General features: G+C 45.3%; 6 protein-coding genes across 6 annotated transcripts; 3 read left to right on the top strand and 3 right to left on the bottom strand.

Moving 5' to 3' along the window:
- The first annotated feature begins 94 nt into the window (after nt 1–94).
- Nucleotides 95–831, top strand: V2V93DRAFT_367300 (RNA polymerase II subunit A). Its single transcript, XM_066909537.1, has one exon. The coding sequence runs from the start codon at nt 141–143 to the stop codon at nt 732–734; it is 594 nt and encodes a 197-aa protein (XP_066766412.1). The 5' UTR covers nt 95–140; the 3' UTR covers nt 735–831.
- An 850-nt stretch (nt 832–1,681) lies between these two features.
- Nucleotides 1,682–5,984, bottom strand: V2V93DRAFT_188675 (carbamoyl-phosphate synthase L chain, ATP binding domain-containing protein). Its single transcript, XM_066906968.1, has 5 exons — nt 5,435–5,984; nt 5,344–5,364; nt 5,171–5,260; nt 4,347–5,103; nt 1,682–4,268 (listed from the first exon to the last, which is right to left on the bottom strand). The coding sequence occupies exons 1-5, from the start codon at nt 5,538–5,540 to the stop codon at nt 1,691–1,693; spliced, it is 3,552 nt and encodes a 1,183-aa protein (XP_066766411.1). The 5' UTR covers nt 5,541–5,984; the 3' UTR covers nt 1,682–1,690.
- A 1,908-nt stretch (nt 5,985–7,892) lies between these two features.
- V2V93DRAFT_367295 (uncharacterized protein) lies at nt 7,893–9,561 on the top strand. Its single transcript, XM_066909536.1, has one exon. The coding sequence runs from the start codon at nt 8,028–8,030 to the stop codon at nt 9,096–9,098; it is 1,071 nt and encodes a 356-aa protein (XP_066766410.1). The 5' UTR covers nt 7,893–8,027; the 3' UTR covers nt 9,099–9,561.
- On the top strand, nt 9,562–12,693 carry V2V93DRAFT_367293 (uncharacterized protein). Its single transcript, XM_066909535.1, has 2 exons — nt 9,562–11,343; nt 11,399–12,693. The coding sequence occupies exons 1-2, from the start codon at nt 9,918–9,920 to the stop codon at nt 12,526–12,528; spliced, it is 2,556 nt and encodes an 851-aa protein (XP_066766409.1). The 5' UTR covers nt 9,562–9,917; the 3' UTR covers nt 12,529–12,693.
- V2V93DRAFT_367290 (Rieske [2Fe-2S] iron-sulfur domain-containing protein) lies at nt 12,662–14,248 on the bottom strand. The gene is made up of 3 exons (XM_066909534.1): nt 14,005–14,248; nt 13,165–13,671; nt 12,662–13,087 (listed from the first exon to the last, which is right to left on the bottom strand). Exons 1-3 carry the CDS (start codon nt 14,108–14,110, stop codon nt 12,999–13,001), a joined length of 702 nt encoding a protein of 233 aa, XP_066766408.1. The 5' UTR covers nt 14,111–14,248; the 3' UTR covers nt 12,662–12,998.
- Nucleotides 14,246–15,684, bottom strand: V2V93DRAFT_367289 (uncharacterized protein). The gene is made up of 4 exons (XM_066909533.1): nt 15,214–15,684; nt 15,064–15,148; nt 14,973–15,014; nt 14,246–14,918 (listed from the first exon to the last, which is right to left on the bottom strand). The coding sequence occupies exons 1-4, from the start codon at nt 15,535–15,537 to the stop codon at nt 14,572–14,574; spliced, it is 798 nt and encodes a 265-aa protein (XP_066766407.1). The 5' UTR covers nt 15,538–15,684; the 3' UTR covers nt 14,246–14,571.
- Between the last annotated feature and the right edge of the window lie 25 nt (nt 15,685–15,709).

Raw genomic sequence — 15,709 nt, 5'->3', positions numbered from 1 at the left:
AGAAGTGGCGCACCGCGGCAGTGCACGTGGCTAATTTATTTACCCTGCCTAGACTGCTGTCAAAACTGCTTCTGGCTTTATTTAACCATGCTACAGATAAAAAACCAAAAACGACTATCAACATCGAAGCGCCAGCCATAATGTCAGAACTCAAGTTCTGCACAGTATGTGCTTCAAACCAGAACCGATCGATGGAGGCGCACAAGGTCCTACAATCAGCAGGCTACAATGTTTCGTCATACGGCACCGGATCAGCCGTTCGTCTTCCTGGACCGAGTATTGATCGACCAAATATATTCATGTTCGGCACACCCTACGAGGATATATATCAGGATTTAATTGCCAAAGATCAGCGGCTATATACAGCGAATGGAGTGCTGGCAATGATTGATCGGAATAGGAATGTGAAAACGGCACCAGAGCGATGGCAAGAACAAAAGAATGTGTTTGACGTGGTTATTACGTGCGAAGAACGTTGCTTTGACGCCGTGTGCGACGACCTGTTGAACAGGGGCGAGAACATGAATAAGCCGGCGCACATTATTAACGTCGATATTAAAGACAACCACGAAGAGGCGGCACTGGGCGGACAGGCGATACTGCGACTAGCAGGTCTGCTGAGTGCTGCTGCGGAGGCGGGACAGGATGTTGACGATGTAATAATGGATGTGCTAGCGGAGTGGCAGGAGGAGTTCACGAGGTTCCCTGCGCTGCATGCGATTTGTTATTTCTAAGAGTGAGGACAGTTCGATGATTATTTGGAGATGAGTTGGGTTGAATTGAGCCAGTTGAGCATTTGGCGTTCGGATGGGTGTATATACTTAATAGAATACAATATTGCAACTATACAAGACTGAACGAAGAGAGAGAATACTGAGAAGGAGAGTATGGCCCATCGCAGACTCTCCAGCCGCCTCATTCCTTTTCCCTCTTTCTCTTCTCTCCACCATCCTCCGTCTGAAATTCTATTCTTAAACCTACCTGAGAAAGGAAAGCTGCGGTCGGTCTAATTTTCCTGCGGACCCGAAGACAGCCTCGCGGCGAAGCATCAGGAGACGGCCGGCTTAGGGTTCTCGCTCTTCCTTCTCCCCGGATTTGCGCATGCATATGCTACACCTCGGCCGACAGAGCACAGCTGTGCGAGCGTTTGCATCTACAACTAGCTGCGACTATAATAAACAGCGGATACACTATCAACAGTGATTACGTAGATTACAGCGAGAGTCGCGTGCACCGAGCAGGAGCTGATCTCCGAGGTACGATAAGAGGAGAGAGAGGGTGGGGAAGATGTCCCGGCCTCGAGCCAATATTGTCGAGTCGACTCATCTCACGATTACAATCAGAAGTCTGGTCAAAATATAATATCTAAAAATCAAGCGATCTTCTGTCTTCGGACAATTTGACCGCGCTCCAAATCAGCTGGTTTTCAGGGGCTGCGGATGTCCGCCTGCCGACATCTCTTCCTATATCCGATCCTTCTCTCTTCTGCTCTGTACAATGCAGTGAGTGATTTTACTCTACTCCTACTACTAGTGCTACACTTTTTTTTTAATACCATTCATTTTCTAAGTTATAAGCGAATAGAAACAAAATACATAACAAAATGTTACAAATTATCAACAACTATAAAAAACATGCTCATAAAAAATATTTTCTTTATTTATTTCATCTAAAAAGTTTTAAGAGCCTCTTACTCTGCCTTCGCAATAGTGCAAATCATATCTGAACCGTCGACAGAGTCGCCCTCACGCACGCTCAGCTCAGACACCTTTCCAGACGCTTGAGCAGAGATGACCATCTCCATCTTCATGGCGCTGAGTACAGCAACTGGGTCTCCCTTCTTGACCAGCGATCCATCCTTCACTCGAACTTCAATAACAACACCAGCCATCGGCGCTCCAACATGCGACGGGTTTGCAGGATCAACCTTGCGTCTCGAAACAGTCTCAACCGACGAGTTCTTGTCGTCAACTGTAACCTGTCGGATCTCTCCGTTCAACTCAAAGAACGCCTCTCGCTGTCCTGTGTGTGGAGATAATGGTCCAATCGCAAGCAACTTCAATATAAGAGTCTTACCTTGCTCAATCTCAACGCTGAATTCCTCATTGATTTCTGGCTTGCTCAAAAAGAATTTTGTAGGCAAAACTGACAAATCACCGTACTTTTGGACGAACGCCATATAATCCTCATACACCTTCGGGTACATAACATAAGACGCAATATCCGTCTCGCGCACCTGTCCGTACTTCTCCTCAAGCATCTTACGAACAGCGGCAAAGTCAATAGGCGGTAGTGATTTTCCTGGCCGCTCTGTCAGCTTTTCGCGACGCCCGCGCAGAGCGTTAGTGCGCAGAGGCTCAGGGAAGCCACCGTACGGCTGTCCAATCATTCCCTGCAAAAAATCAAGCACTGAGTCGGGGAAATCCAACGTTGAGGCACGCTCCTGAACATCTGCAGGAGACAACTTGTTTGAAACCATAAACTGAGCAAGATCTCCGACGACCTTCGAAGTAGGAGTAACTTTAACAATATCTCCGAGCAATTTGTTTGCCTCGACGTAGGCGCGCTTAGTCTCCTGCCACTGAGTGCCTAGTCCAAGCTGCTGAGCCTGGAAAAGCAAGTTGGTCAGCTGTCCACCAGGAATCTCATGACTGTAAACCTCCGGATCAGGTCCCTTAAGATCAGCTTCAAAGACAGAGTAGAGCAGACGCATCTGTCCCCAGTATCCGTCAATCTCACGAATGTGGTCAACGTTGAGCCCAGTGTCAATCTTACCCTCAAGAGTAGCAAGCAGCGCGCTGATCGAAGGCTGTGATGTCATACCAGACATAGAGTTGGTGGCAACATCAACCGCATCGGCACCAGCCAACGCACAGGCAGCCATAGAAGCAACACCGGTACCAGCAGAATCGTGAGTATGCACGTGAATTGGTAGATCAGGATATTTCTCGCGAACAGCGCCAATCAGGATCGTGGCAGCCTGAGGCTTCATTGTTCCAGCCATATCCTTGATTCCAAGAATATGAGTGCCCATAGCAACAATCTTGGCCACTACATCAAGGTAGTACGCAAGATTGTACTTCTTCGCAGGGTTCAACATGTCACCAGAGTAGCAAACAGTGGCTTCAATTATACCTCCTGCCTTGCGAACCGCATCGACACCAACCTTGAGCTGCTCAAGATCGTTAAGAGCATCAAATACACGGAAGATATCAACACCGGCATTTTTAGCCTGCTCGCAAAAGTGGTCGATAGCATTGTCAGGAAGCGAAGAGTAGGCAACACCGTTGGCACCACGCAGCAACATCTGGAAAGGAATGTTAGGAACAAGCTTGCGAAGTTTGCGCAGCCGGTCCCAGGGATCTTCGTACAAGAATCTCATGGCGACATCAAAAGTGGCACCACCCCAGCACTCGAGGGCGAAAGCGTTCGAGTATGCGTAAGAAGTAGGGAGAGCGACATTGGCGAAGTCGACAGTACGCACACGGGTGGCGAGCAACGACTGGTGGGCATCACGCCAGGTCGTGTCCATAAGAAGAGTTCCCTTGTACTCGCGAATAGCCTTGGCAAAGGCCTCAGGCCCCTTCTCCACATAAATGTTTCGCCATCCCTCGGTGCAAGGAGTCGAAACATCCAAAGGAGCACCAGTGCTATCAGTAAGAACAGGCAAAATGACAGCAGTCTTGAGCTTGGGTAGGCCAATCTGACCCTTAATGGAACTGCCGTTAACGGCCAGGTCACCAAGATAAGCTAGGAGCTTCTGAGCACGGTTCTGAGACACCATCATATCGAAGAGCTCAGGAGTATCATCTATAAAAGTAGTCCAGCAGTTACCCTTGACGAAAGTATCGTGCGTAAGCAGAGCTAACACGAAAGGAATATTGGTTTTGACACCACGAATACGGAACTCAATCAACGCACGAAGCATTTTACGGCGCGCAATTTCATAAGTCGATCCAGAGCAAGAACACTTGACCAACATGGAATCATAATGCGGGCTAATGACGGCCCCAGCAAAGCCGTTACCACCATCAAGACGCACGCCATTACCGCCAGATGAACGGTAGACCTCGATCTTACCAGTATCAGGGGCGAAGTTCTTGGTGGGATCTTCAGTGGTGATACGACATTGAATAGCAAATCCTCTGTAGGTAATGCGATCCTGAGTCAAGCCAAGCTGGGCAAGAGTAGCGCCAGCAGCAATCTGGATCTGCGCGGCGACGAGATCGATGCCGGTAATTTCTTCAGTAATAGTATGTTCGACTTGACTATACAGATAGATATTGTCAGATTTGCTGTTCAACTGCAAAATTGCAAAACAAAGAAAAAAACATTGAAATACTTACATTCTAGGGTTGATCTCAATGAAATAATGACGATTCTGACGATCAACCAAGAACTCTGCAGTACCAGCGTTGCGGTACTTGACGGACGCAGCTAAACGGACAGCATCTTTAAGAATCGCGTCACGCACTGACTTGGGCAAGTCTTTAGCAGGAGCAATTTCCACGACTTTCTGGTGACGACGCTGAACGGAGCAATCACGCTCGAAGAAATGGACAACGTTACCCTCAGAGTCACCGAGCAATTGAACCTCGATATGCTTTGGCTTGTCAAGGAATCGCTCGATGAAGACGGTACCGTTGCCAAATGCAGCTTTTGCCTCAGAAGAAGCACGCATGAAGGCGTCCATGATGTTGTCGCCCTCGCGGACGACACGCATACCGCGACCACCACCACCGAAAGCGGCCTTGATGATGACAGGGTAGCCATACTGCTCAACGAAGTCCAAGGCATCCTGAACGTTTTCAACGGGGCCCGGAGTACCGGGAACAACAGGGACGTTGTTTTGTATAGCGATCGTACGGGCAGAAACCTTGTCACCGAGTGCGTCGATGACAGTGTGGGGTGGTCCAATCCAGGCAATGCCAGCCTCCTCGACCTTGCGGGCAAATTCCGAGTTTTCGGAAAGGAAACCATAACCGGGATGGATCATGTTGACATCGTGCTGCTTGGCGATCTTGATAATCTCATCAATCTGCAGGTAGGCCTGGACAGGCGAGTATTGTCCACGCTTTCCTATGACGTATGCCTCATCGGCCTCTAAAATAAAGAAACAGTTGTCAGCCCGCAATCCAATCGGAGGACAGATAACGTAAACAATACTTACTCTGTCTGTGCATAGAAAGACGATCCTCGTAGGAGTAAATGGCGACGGTCTGCATACTCAGTTCGTGTGCAGTGCGAAAAATACGGATGGCTGGAAAAATTTGTTAGCATGACAAGGCTCAGCCGTCTAGAGCCATTGCTTTCGAATGTTGACGAAAGAAGGATTCATCATACGAATTTCACCACGGTTTGCAACTAGAAAACATGTTAGATGCCGATCGCACGACTAGAGGAGGATTAGAGGAGGCACAAAAAAGTAACATACCTAAGATCTTGTTCATTGAGCCGAGGATCGAAGTCTGCTCACGCATGCGCTGCATGGTGTTGAGAGTTGAGCTATCAGCAGCATTAGAGTATTCTTCCGCGTTCATCTTGAATTTGATTTGAAATGAAGCAGGAAGAGAAAGGACGGCGGGGGAATAATCCTGAGGAGAGCGAGAGCAGAAGGTGACGAGTGAGCGAGCACGGCCGACTAAGTACAAATGTCGAGCGCGTGACGAATGGAGACTCAGGGGTCGAAGCTGCGCAGACTGTGTCGCTTCTGTGTCGTTACTACCCTAACCCAATGAAGACGGCTAACTGCCGTAATAAATTTTGCTGGCCGTCATCGGCGAGCCGTCGGTCAAGACGTTATTCCTTCCCCACCCCCACCGGCACCGCGTGCGCGCCTTCGCAGCGTGAACCCTCTGCTGCTGTCGGCCGGTAAGACTCTCGAGACATACCAGAGGCAGGCCGCAGAAATCATCATTCCTAGCGTCTTGCTATCGATCTGCAGAGTGCGCTGGTGGCAGCAGTCGAATCTCTTGTCCGGGATTATAAAAGACTTTTGCTTTCCTCTCCTCAAATCACTTTTTCTCTTATGGCTGTCTGCTGCGGCCAACTGCACCAATTCTTCTCACGTTGCAGCCCGAGATTTACATTGTCACGCTCGTCTGTCGACCACAGCAGAACTGAATATTAGCATTGACAATTATTACAAGAGTAAACTTCAATTGGAAAATATCGGGAAACTCCAACTCGTCGCCGCTGTTGCTGCCCACTGCTGACGTCAAAAGTACGCCCACCTTTTCAAGACCCTCCCAGCAGTAACTCCTCGCAAACATAATCAAATGCATTGTATCAACAGTAGCTACCTATCACTTCCCGCAGCAATTGCGGCATAGAGTCAATTGGCAGTATTTTTATTATGCGATTTCATTGCCAGTCTGCGTAAATGACCATGCGTAGACGAGTTCGCGCTCATCTGCCGTAGTGTGTCGAATGACGAAGAGTGACTCTAACCCAATGACAGCCAGTAAGAAAAATTTCTTTGGCCAACCCAAAAAGAGACAACTCAGTGGTTCGCCTTACACCGAATCAATGCAAGATTTTGCGCACTCCAGAACAATGGCTGAGCTTTTTTTATTACCTAAGCGGCATCTGGTTTTGACGCTTTCAGACCAGTCAGACGGAGAACGTCCTGACTTTTTGTAAAAGCTCTCACGCAAACAGTAAGCCGCAGCACAGTTCTCGGTCGGTGAGTTTCAGCGACTCAAGAACGATAACATATATAGCAATAGCAATTGGCAAACAACGCCTTGCGATTTGAAACAGACATTAATGTTGGTTAAAGTAGCATTGAGTCACGACCAGTTACTATGCCAATGACATTAGCTGCACTAACTCATAAGTTCTGCCACTTTGGGCAAATCAAGTGAAGGAAGCTCTGCATCAACTCTTCACAAGACATCTCTGCAAGTTGGTCTTTGCTGCTTATATTGCTCTTTTTTGGCACATATCGCCTCGCGGTAAATATTGTATATACATCATTAACATACAAAACTTCTCAGCCTGCGTTGGCCAAACTGTAACGTGAGAAATTAGTAATGATGTATCACGCTCACCGTACTAAGTGAACAAAATGACATTGACTGAATCCGTACTATAACAATATAGGCTCTGGGTTGAGATTAGTTCCCAAGATGTTTAGCAATTTGCAGCCATTCAACAACGTAGTAAAAAGCCAGATCCCTTTGAGATTCTGCTGGCATGCCACCTATCTTCTGCAATGACATAATGACTCCATATTCATATGAAGTTTTGAGACTTCAAAATTTGATAATTCTTAAGGGAAAAAGAACAGCAGTGTAGAATATCAATATTGAAAAGGAAGAGCAACGCGAGGACGAAATAGAAGCAGAAAAAGAGAACTGCGAATATTAAGGGAAAATTTGAGGGGTCGAGCTAGAGAGCAATCGGGAAATTGCGGGGACCTCCTTCCGCTTTCATCTTTACGAAAACTACCTCATTCACACTCACCAGTGATATGCTGTTCTGCTTATTACTCAATCTTCTCAATTACTGATATCTTGATAGATAATTCGTGCTATCTATCTATTTGATATCTTAATATCAATGAATAGCTAAACGCTAGGTAGTATTCTCGGACTTGAGCGAAACCCGTGTACAAGCTGATGTTCAGTGGATTCATTACCGAACCTCTTCTTTACTTTGACTTGAAGCAGTTTCTTGAACAAACAACAGTAATATCAAGAAGTAAATAGTATATGGTGAATAAGAAATATTTTTTAATATGGCTTTTATCGGATCATAACTGCTCGCTCGTAGCTCTGAATACCGCGCCGCATAAAATGCGGCTAAGGATTTGTACTGCCACATGTGGCCGTGCGATTCTTCTGCCTCGGCTTGAGCGCGCCCGATTTTGGTCCTTCACACACCGCCACTGATTACTGTCCCCGCACAGATCCTCCATCTAATTCTTTTCCAGCCATTCATCTGAACCCAATACTTTTATTATTACGCATAAGAAATATTCGATTTTACGGTAACATCTATTAGTACTTCGCATACAGTAGGTGATGGACTCGTCCTGTGGTCCCTCTACGCCTTTATCGGCGTTTCAGAAACATGCGGGCGTCGATAGATCGCTACAGCAGGACCGCTTGACAAACTCCTCCTCGGCATCACCTAGCTTTCATTCGCAGGCGTTCAGGAGCAGAGAGACATATGATCATGCAGTAGATGCTCAGTTTTCGTCATTCGTAAACGATACGGCTGGACCAAGTGCTAATGCTAGCGCGGAATCTGTCGCACGGGATTTCTCGCGATTATCGGTAGCGCAAAGAGAGCAGCAGGCTCATATACGTACCTTGATGGATCAAGAGAACAGAGCCAAGCAAAATATTCACCGTCAATCACAGTATCAAATACAACAACACCAACAACTCCAACATCAGCAGCAGCAGCAGCAGCAATTACAGTCAGCTAGTCCATCTTCCACCGACATGTGGCACCAAGACTTCATGCAGTTCCTAGACGCACCCGTGCCGTCTCAAAACCAAAAGCAAATTCCGCAGCAGCAGATTTTTCAGCAGCCAGCCGGAAGTACATATATGCCAATGTATCCTCAAATGCAAATGCCAGAGCCGATCATGCACAATACCTTGTCATATAATGCCGATCAACAACAACAGCAAGCGCTTCATCCAGCCGCTTTCGAGGTGCAGCAAAGCAAAGTTTTTGACGATGCATTTGACCAGATTGAGCGGGAGACTGCCGTTGATACAGCTCGCGAAGAAGTAGAATCAGATGCTGACGACAAAGATAAGCAAGTTGGCGATGATGGACTTTCTGCTGTTGCAGGCGAGTTACTTCAATCATTGCAAGGAAACAAGACTCAAAAGTTTAAAGATAGCACATTTCTTGCACTGATGCGGCGGCTAAGAGACAAAGAGGTGGTCGTCCAAGGCAACAGAATGGTAGAGTCTCTCGGGGACCCATCAGTCATAGCCGAGCGTCGTGGGGAAAAAATGGGAATGGAGGGATTAGAGGCTGGAGGAGAATACTCGCCATTTACTGCTGCGAATGAAATGGCATTTGAAGGCGGTCAATCTAGTTTTCGTAGTGGAGCCTGGGAAGAGTCGATTTAGCTGTTTTTTGCATTATTAAAGGATGGTTTTGAAGTTTGTGTTTGATTGGCTATTACTTTTTTGCAGCTGCATTCAAATATATCAATCAGGCATAATATTGGATGGCGGTGGTAATGGCGCTTGGTGTCTGGAGCATTTGTTAACTTGTCAATTGTCTTCGGCTCCGTTCTGTTAAATCTTATCTAGTATTATCTGGTATTAGCCATGACAATCTGCAGAAAAATCTTACAGCGCAGAGCACTGCCGCTTAAAGTCACACTCAAAATCCCCTTTTATAATGTGATATCGGAATCAACATCGTACATCTCGACGGGCGGCTGATAATGACAGAGCAAGTGTAGTTTTGCCGATTTGGTAGACTTAGCCTGATTTGGTGGACTTCGCGGCTGAGGGAAGCAGTCTAAACATACTACTAGGGTCTAGATCACAGTATAGATATTGCCTCCCTCTTGATATTCTGTGGCAAGATATCAATGATTTCAAAGCTATATTAAATCACGCGGTGTGTAGTATGAAAAATAATGTACTATTTCCTGACAAGAGTACTTAATGTTCTATTGTCCGTTGCGCCTATGGTCTCGGCTAATCTCGCTTATCTAATACGCACGTCTGCGTACTCTTTGTGCCGTACAATCATTTATCTCCGGATCTGGCACTGCCAGCCGCAAATAACTATCCCACCGCGTGATCTCTAGAGAGTGGATTATGATATACAAGAAGTATATAAGCGTCGCATTGTGTTGCACTGTACTGGGCTGCATCTTATGATACAGAACTCTACAGCGATTGTAGCAAAGGCGTACAGAACAACCAGCAGCCATGGCTTCCTCTCCACATATCATGTATAACGGCGCAAGCTTTCGCTTAAAATCTGTTAAGCGTTCAATAAATGGCTCTACTGAGAACCCTGTACCATCGTCTCAGACGATCGGAGTCAATGAATATGAGCTTGAAGAACTGTTGCACAGCATGGCGCAGAAGTTATCTCCGGTTCAAGATGGAGCGAGCGCACAAAATCGGGAAGGAGAGATCAGGAAAGCGAGCAGTGAAACTCAGAGTTTAGTTACCGATACGTCAGTAGAGCATGCCATGGGGCATCTATTTCAGTTTCTAGAGGCGAATGAAAAACTGAAAAAAGCTAAATACCAAGAAGCCGAAGAAATTGAGAGCGAGAAGAGTAAAGTTAGAACGCTTCCGACAGTCTCAAAAAAAGCAGTTGATCCGCGATTACAATTTCTTCTTGCCACTGCAAATGCCAAAGGCTTGACTAAGGACGAAATTCGTCAGTATGATCTTTCGGCGAAGCTAAACAATCGGTCCCTTCCTGAGAACTGTTTACATGCAATGAAATGCCTATGGGTTGATATAAGACTAGGCCGTTATCTCGTTGACGGTTCCACACAAAAATGGGTGATGAAAGATTTGAAGACATGGACAAAGACAGGCTCAGGCATCAACAATGGTGATGCAAACTCCTACGACAATGATATCCAGACAGCTCCCCTTGGTTGGGTTGCAGCATTATGGCCTCTATTTTTGGTGGTTTGGTTGATCATTTATCTTCCGATCACTATCTTCCAGATGTGTTTCCTTGGCCCCCCCAACTTTTTATCAAAGAATAACATGAAGACAAATCCTATCAGGAATTCCTATTACCAACCTCTCTCTGTGGAGGAGTTAAATGCAAAAGACCGAGAGAATGACCCAGTGAATGACCGAGTGAATGAGTTTTTCACTCGAATTCGAGCTCTGATGAATCATCGCTGCCCAATGGTGAATATATACGAGGTTTGTCCGAAATGTGGAGTTCAAGGTGGGGGGAGGGCTGCAGAATTTCCTCCAAAATGTCCTACCAAATTGAAGTTTGTACCAGATACAGATAATCGTGATTTAAATTGGAACATCTCCCAGGATGATTTTAAATCGTTCTACAAATTAAAAAAAAAAGAGAAAGACGAAGCTCTGAAAGAAATCAACCTGATACAGACAATTGCGAAAAACTCCGAGAATTTGAGGTTTAACCAGATAAAAGATCGATGGGCAATGCTTGGAGACTCGAACTCTGGCAAACATTTGACAACATATCATATGCTAGTCCATGATGACACTATTTTTGATATTCTTAAAGACTTGTGCCAAACCCAAGGAAGCATTCCCACCCCTGCTGCAAATGGTTGGACTATTCTTAATAAACTTATAGACTTGTGCCAAATAAAAAGAAGCAATACCAGCCCAGCTAATGATGGTAAGCATACATATCCTAGTTCTCCTTTTTACTGTCGTCCTAACCAGTTTTGCAGATATAGAATCCGGTAATAATTCAAATGGTGATATGTCGGGATCAACAATAGTAGATGTGAACGCAGATGTGGACAGAAATGTGCCGGAATTGAGAACCACTATCTGCATAATTGCTTTCAATAGCATCCCCTCGGTGAAAAAAATCAAAACTGCGACAATGGCGCCAGATACGTCCGATCCGGAGCTGGTAACCGATCCGACTAAGACAGTTCACACGACTCTTTTCGCCAACGACGATCACGATGAGTTTCTTGTTGATTTTATCCCAAAAGCAATCAAACCATTATCGATTGCATGGGCCGCGACTGGTTCTGTCATATCTAATTTTGTCGACCCATTCTACGGGGGATCATACTCTTCAACTCCAAAGACTAGAGCGACGTATTTCTTCAGTGCGTTGTCAATTTACGGAACTTTTTTCATTGATATGGGTTATTCTTATGCGCATAAATTTATCTTTGGCGATGCGTTTACTTCAATGGGGTATATTCCTATTCCGTGCAAAAATATGGAAACGACTGGTTGGTATATCTTTGACACATACTACACGTATTTGCAGCGCCAAAGAAATATTATCGCGGCTGCATTAGAAAAATCAGATTCGGACCTGGTATTTGACGATGACACGGGATTTATGAGTGCAAATAGCAAGATCGCGCCGTCACTAACTCATGTCCTTAATTCTTCTATTTCTGACTATGTGCTCCAGACACTTGGAGAAAAGTTTCCAGGAAAAGAAAATGAAAATATTTATTTAATACCTGGAAATCCGGATTTCATTGTGGTGAGGAATAAGCACATTTCTCAATTTCAGTTGATGTTTGCAACGATTTGTCATTTTTTCTATAAATATTGGGTCAATGTTTTTGATGTCGGTGATCGGCAGTTTACACATGTTCAGCTACACGGCACTACTCAGAGTGAATCAGACGATGGCCAAGACAAGGAAGTAACTCTTGCGCATGGGTGTCTGTATATAGATTGCGTAGCTACTGACGCGACCAATGCTGCCGATGATGGTACCGATACAGCCTCGGACTCCAAATCTGATGATACCGGGGCTACAGCTAATGGTATTTCCGTTGTCAAAAACGCTGATGGCGATGCGGAGAAAGGCCTACAGGCATAATCAGGTTTACAAGAATAACCAGTGAGTTCTGCCTACTTTTCGTAATTGCTTTTTGCTTTCGTTCTTCTGTAAGAGCAAGGGTACAAGGGCAGCTTAACAACATGCAATATAATAATAAATGATTCTACGGTAATAAGAGATAAAATTTGATATTAGTAATATGACGTTCACATCTATATATCATGTGCTATAGAACAAAAAAAGTAAATTATAAAAACAGAAAAAACAATAATGCGCCAGATCATTCTTTGTACACCGAATCAAAAAATTCAAACAGAGCACGATGATCACAAATGAATATCTACTTTCGTCTTCACCCGCCGTCATCCTTGTTCTTTAAAATCTTTCCACCAAATTTCACCAATGAAATAAAGAGTTGATTTAAAAAGACTATCAAGTATACCCTTTTTTTCGGACCCTCCTTCAACAGGGCCTTTTTTTATTTCTAAATAAATGCTTGAAGAAATCGTTTAACCGATGGTAAGCTTGTCCTCGGAGGAAAACTCGTATTCCGGGATCTCGAGGTTGAGAGGAGCAGGTCCCTTTCTGATACGGCCAGCTGCGAGGAGAATTATACGTTAGTTGAACCATTTTAAAGAAGAGGGAACGAAAGAAAATGATTAAAGATTTACGTACAGATATCGTAGTGAGAACCGTGGCAAGGGCAGAACCAACCGCCAAACTCACCCGACTCACCGATAGGCACACAACCCAAATGAGTGCAGACACCCAACATGATAAGCCATTCAGGCTTCTTCACACGGTCCGAGTCCTCCTGAGGATCACGCAGAGACGAAACGTTGACGGCGTTGGCCTCGTCTATCTCATGCGAGGTTCTGTGACGGATGAAGACGGGCTTACCACGCCACTTAATAATAACGTTCTTTCCCTCAGGGATTGAGGCAAGGTCGACTTCAACTTTAGCAAGCGCTAAAACGTCAGCAGAGGCCGACATGTTAGACAAAAAGTCCTGGACGGTGGCCTTGGCACCAGCAGCGGAAAGTAGACCTAAACTGCCAATCATGAAGTACGAATAAACACGCGAGGCATCATCGCCCTTGTTCTTCTTGAGGTAATGGCCAAAGTCGGGAACCTTGTATGTGTTATCAGTGGTGTAGAAGTTGGACGCATATCGCTTCTGGTCTGTAAGACAAATTGTCAGTGATGTTGCACCATTATTTGAGTGCTTTCCCAAAAATTGAAAAAAGGAATATAAAATCTGATATCACTATGTCAAAATAACAATGCCGGCATAAAAAAATCGCGACAAAACAGTAATGACAATCGTCTTCTTTCTCGACCATATCAGTCCACTGCATGAACTCAATTGATATCTTTTAGGCCTCTCAAATCAAATCTCGTATCAATTTAATCAAATTTATCATTGCAGCCTTCTTTTTTGATGAATTTATTTCCCTCAATTTGTATTTCGAAAAGCACTCATAGTCATAGCATAAAAAAGAAAAGATTGCCTACCGACGACAGCCGCAGATCCGGAAGCCGGAGCAGCCAGCTTGGAGCATTTCAGGCTCGAAGAAAGAGCAGAGCTCTGAGCAGACCGAATAACAGAACGAGAAGCCATTTCGAGTCGAGTTGGAGGCAAAAGTAGAAGGAAGGGCTGGTGGTGAAGAAGGATGCAGGTTGTAAAAAAGGGAAGAGCAAAGTCGGAATGCGCGAGGTTTGGGTGCGTCGGGGCCGGCGATGGTGGTTGTGCAAACTTGATTCTGCGGCGCTGTGATTGGCCCACGACTTTTAGGACCTGAGTTTGAAACCACCTTTTCTAATAAGGGTGCTCAATCGTTCGACATTATAGGTGAGGCTCATTATATTTGTCAATTGATCTTTTTATTCTGTATCCATAATTTACTTATAGACCTTGACATGTTGCGATGAGATTTATCTGTAGCAAAATCAATCTGAAGTCGCAAGCGTGGTTACAGCCTAATCATCTACAACTAAAGCATGACGAAGACTTTTATGGACAAATTCCTTAATTTAATGTACAAGGGTACAAATATGAAACCCAATAGATCCGACACCGTATCAGCCATCGACTTCCATAGGCTCACCCGACACCACTGAACTCTCCTCAACAGTCACTTCTTCATCGCCCTCAATCCCAACCTCGGGCTCATCCTCCGTATCTTGCGAATGGTCAACAATTTGATTGTGCAGTGCCGGCTGGAAGGTGACGCTCATCGGCTGTGCTCCGGCTGGAGTCTCCAGAATCGGAATCTTTAGTGTCGTTTGTCCTTTTGATAGCGGTGCACCATTACTCTTTGTAGACGCTATTGCAGTCGATGCCGTGCCGTAGCCGTGGCTGTCGGCATCGGCACGTGCGCGACGGTCTTTGAGTACTTTCTGTAATGCCACTGTACGCGGAATTACATCTGCAAAAGTTATTTAGTACAGGAATATCTAAATAACGGTCCAGTTAAATATACCAGATAAAAACTCCAGCTCATCCATTTTATGGACCGCAGCGGCTAGAAAAATGTTAGTAAATCGTTCAACTTTACACCATAAGAGACGTACATAGATCTTTGTAGTGCAATGTCTTGCGTTTGTCACTTTTAGACATCTGTAACCCTTTCTCGCAAAGATACTGTATAAACATTTCCTACACAGCAAGCAAATTAGTATCAACAAATCTTAGTTTTCTTGCGGAAATAAAACGGATCACACCGTAGCAATAGTAATAGCAAACGACGCAGAATTGGAACATGCTTTGACATCTTCATCAAGTTTGATGATCTTCTTGACGCGCGCAAGCGGCAACGTCGATTGTCCAGTATGTGTGTCATCGCCTTCAGTCAATGCTATGACACCGTCTGATTTTGTGGATGATTTTTTGTTTTTGGGTTTTTCCGTTACGGGAGTAGAGAATGCCTCGGCTGTCTTGCTTTTCCTGCGTCCAGAAGATGACGCGCGTGAACCATTTTGTCCAGCTCCAGGAAGTGGAGTTTGTGAGTCTATAACCTGCGTACTTGCGCCTTCACCAACTTCCATTTCACTATTAGGCGTGTGAGGGTTGTAAACAGGAGATGTGTTTATATGTGACAGGCGGGTGCGGATTGTAGGAATAGAAGAACGAACGCGTTTGTGGTGGTGACGCCGCACCCGCGCCAAACGGTACCCCTGGGCTGAGACCTTGTGTGGAGCCATACATTTCTATTCTGCG

The sequence above is a fragment of the Kockiozyma suomiensis genome, assembly GCF_038497685.1.
Source record: "Kockiozyma suomiensis strain NRRL Y-17356 unplaced genomic scaffold V2V93scaffold_5, whole genome shotgun sequence".
Classification (NCBI taxonomy): Eukaryota; Fungi; Ascomycota; class Lipomycetes; order Lipomycetales; family Lipomycetaceae; genus Kockiozyma; species Kockiozyma suomiensis.
The sequence above is the reverse complement of the archived record's forward strand: the minus strand, read 5'-3'. Positions and strand labels throughout refer to the sequence as shown.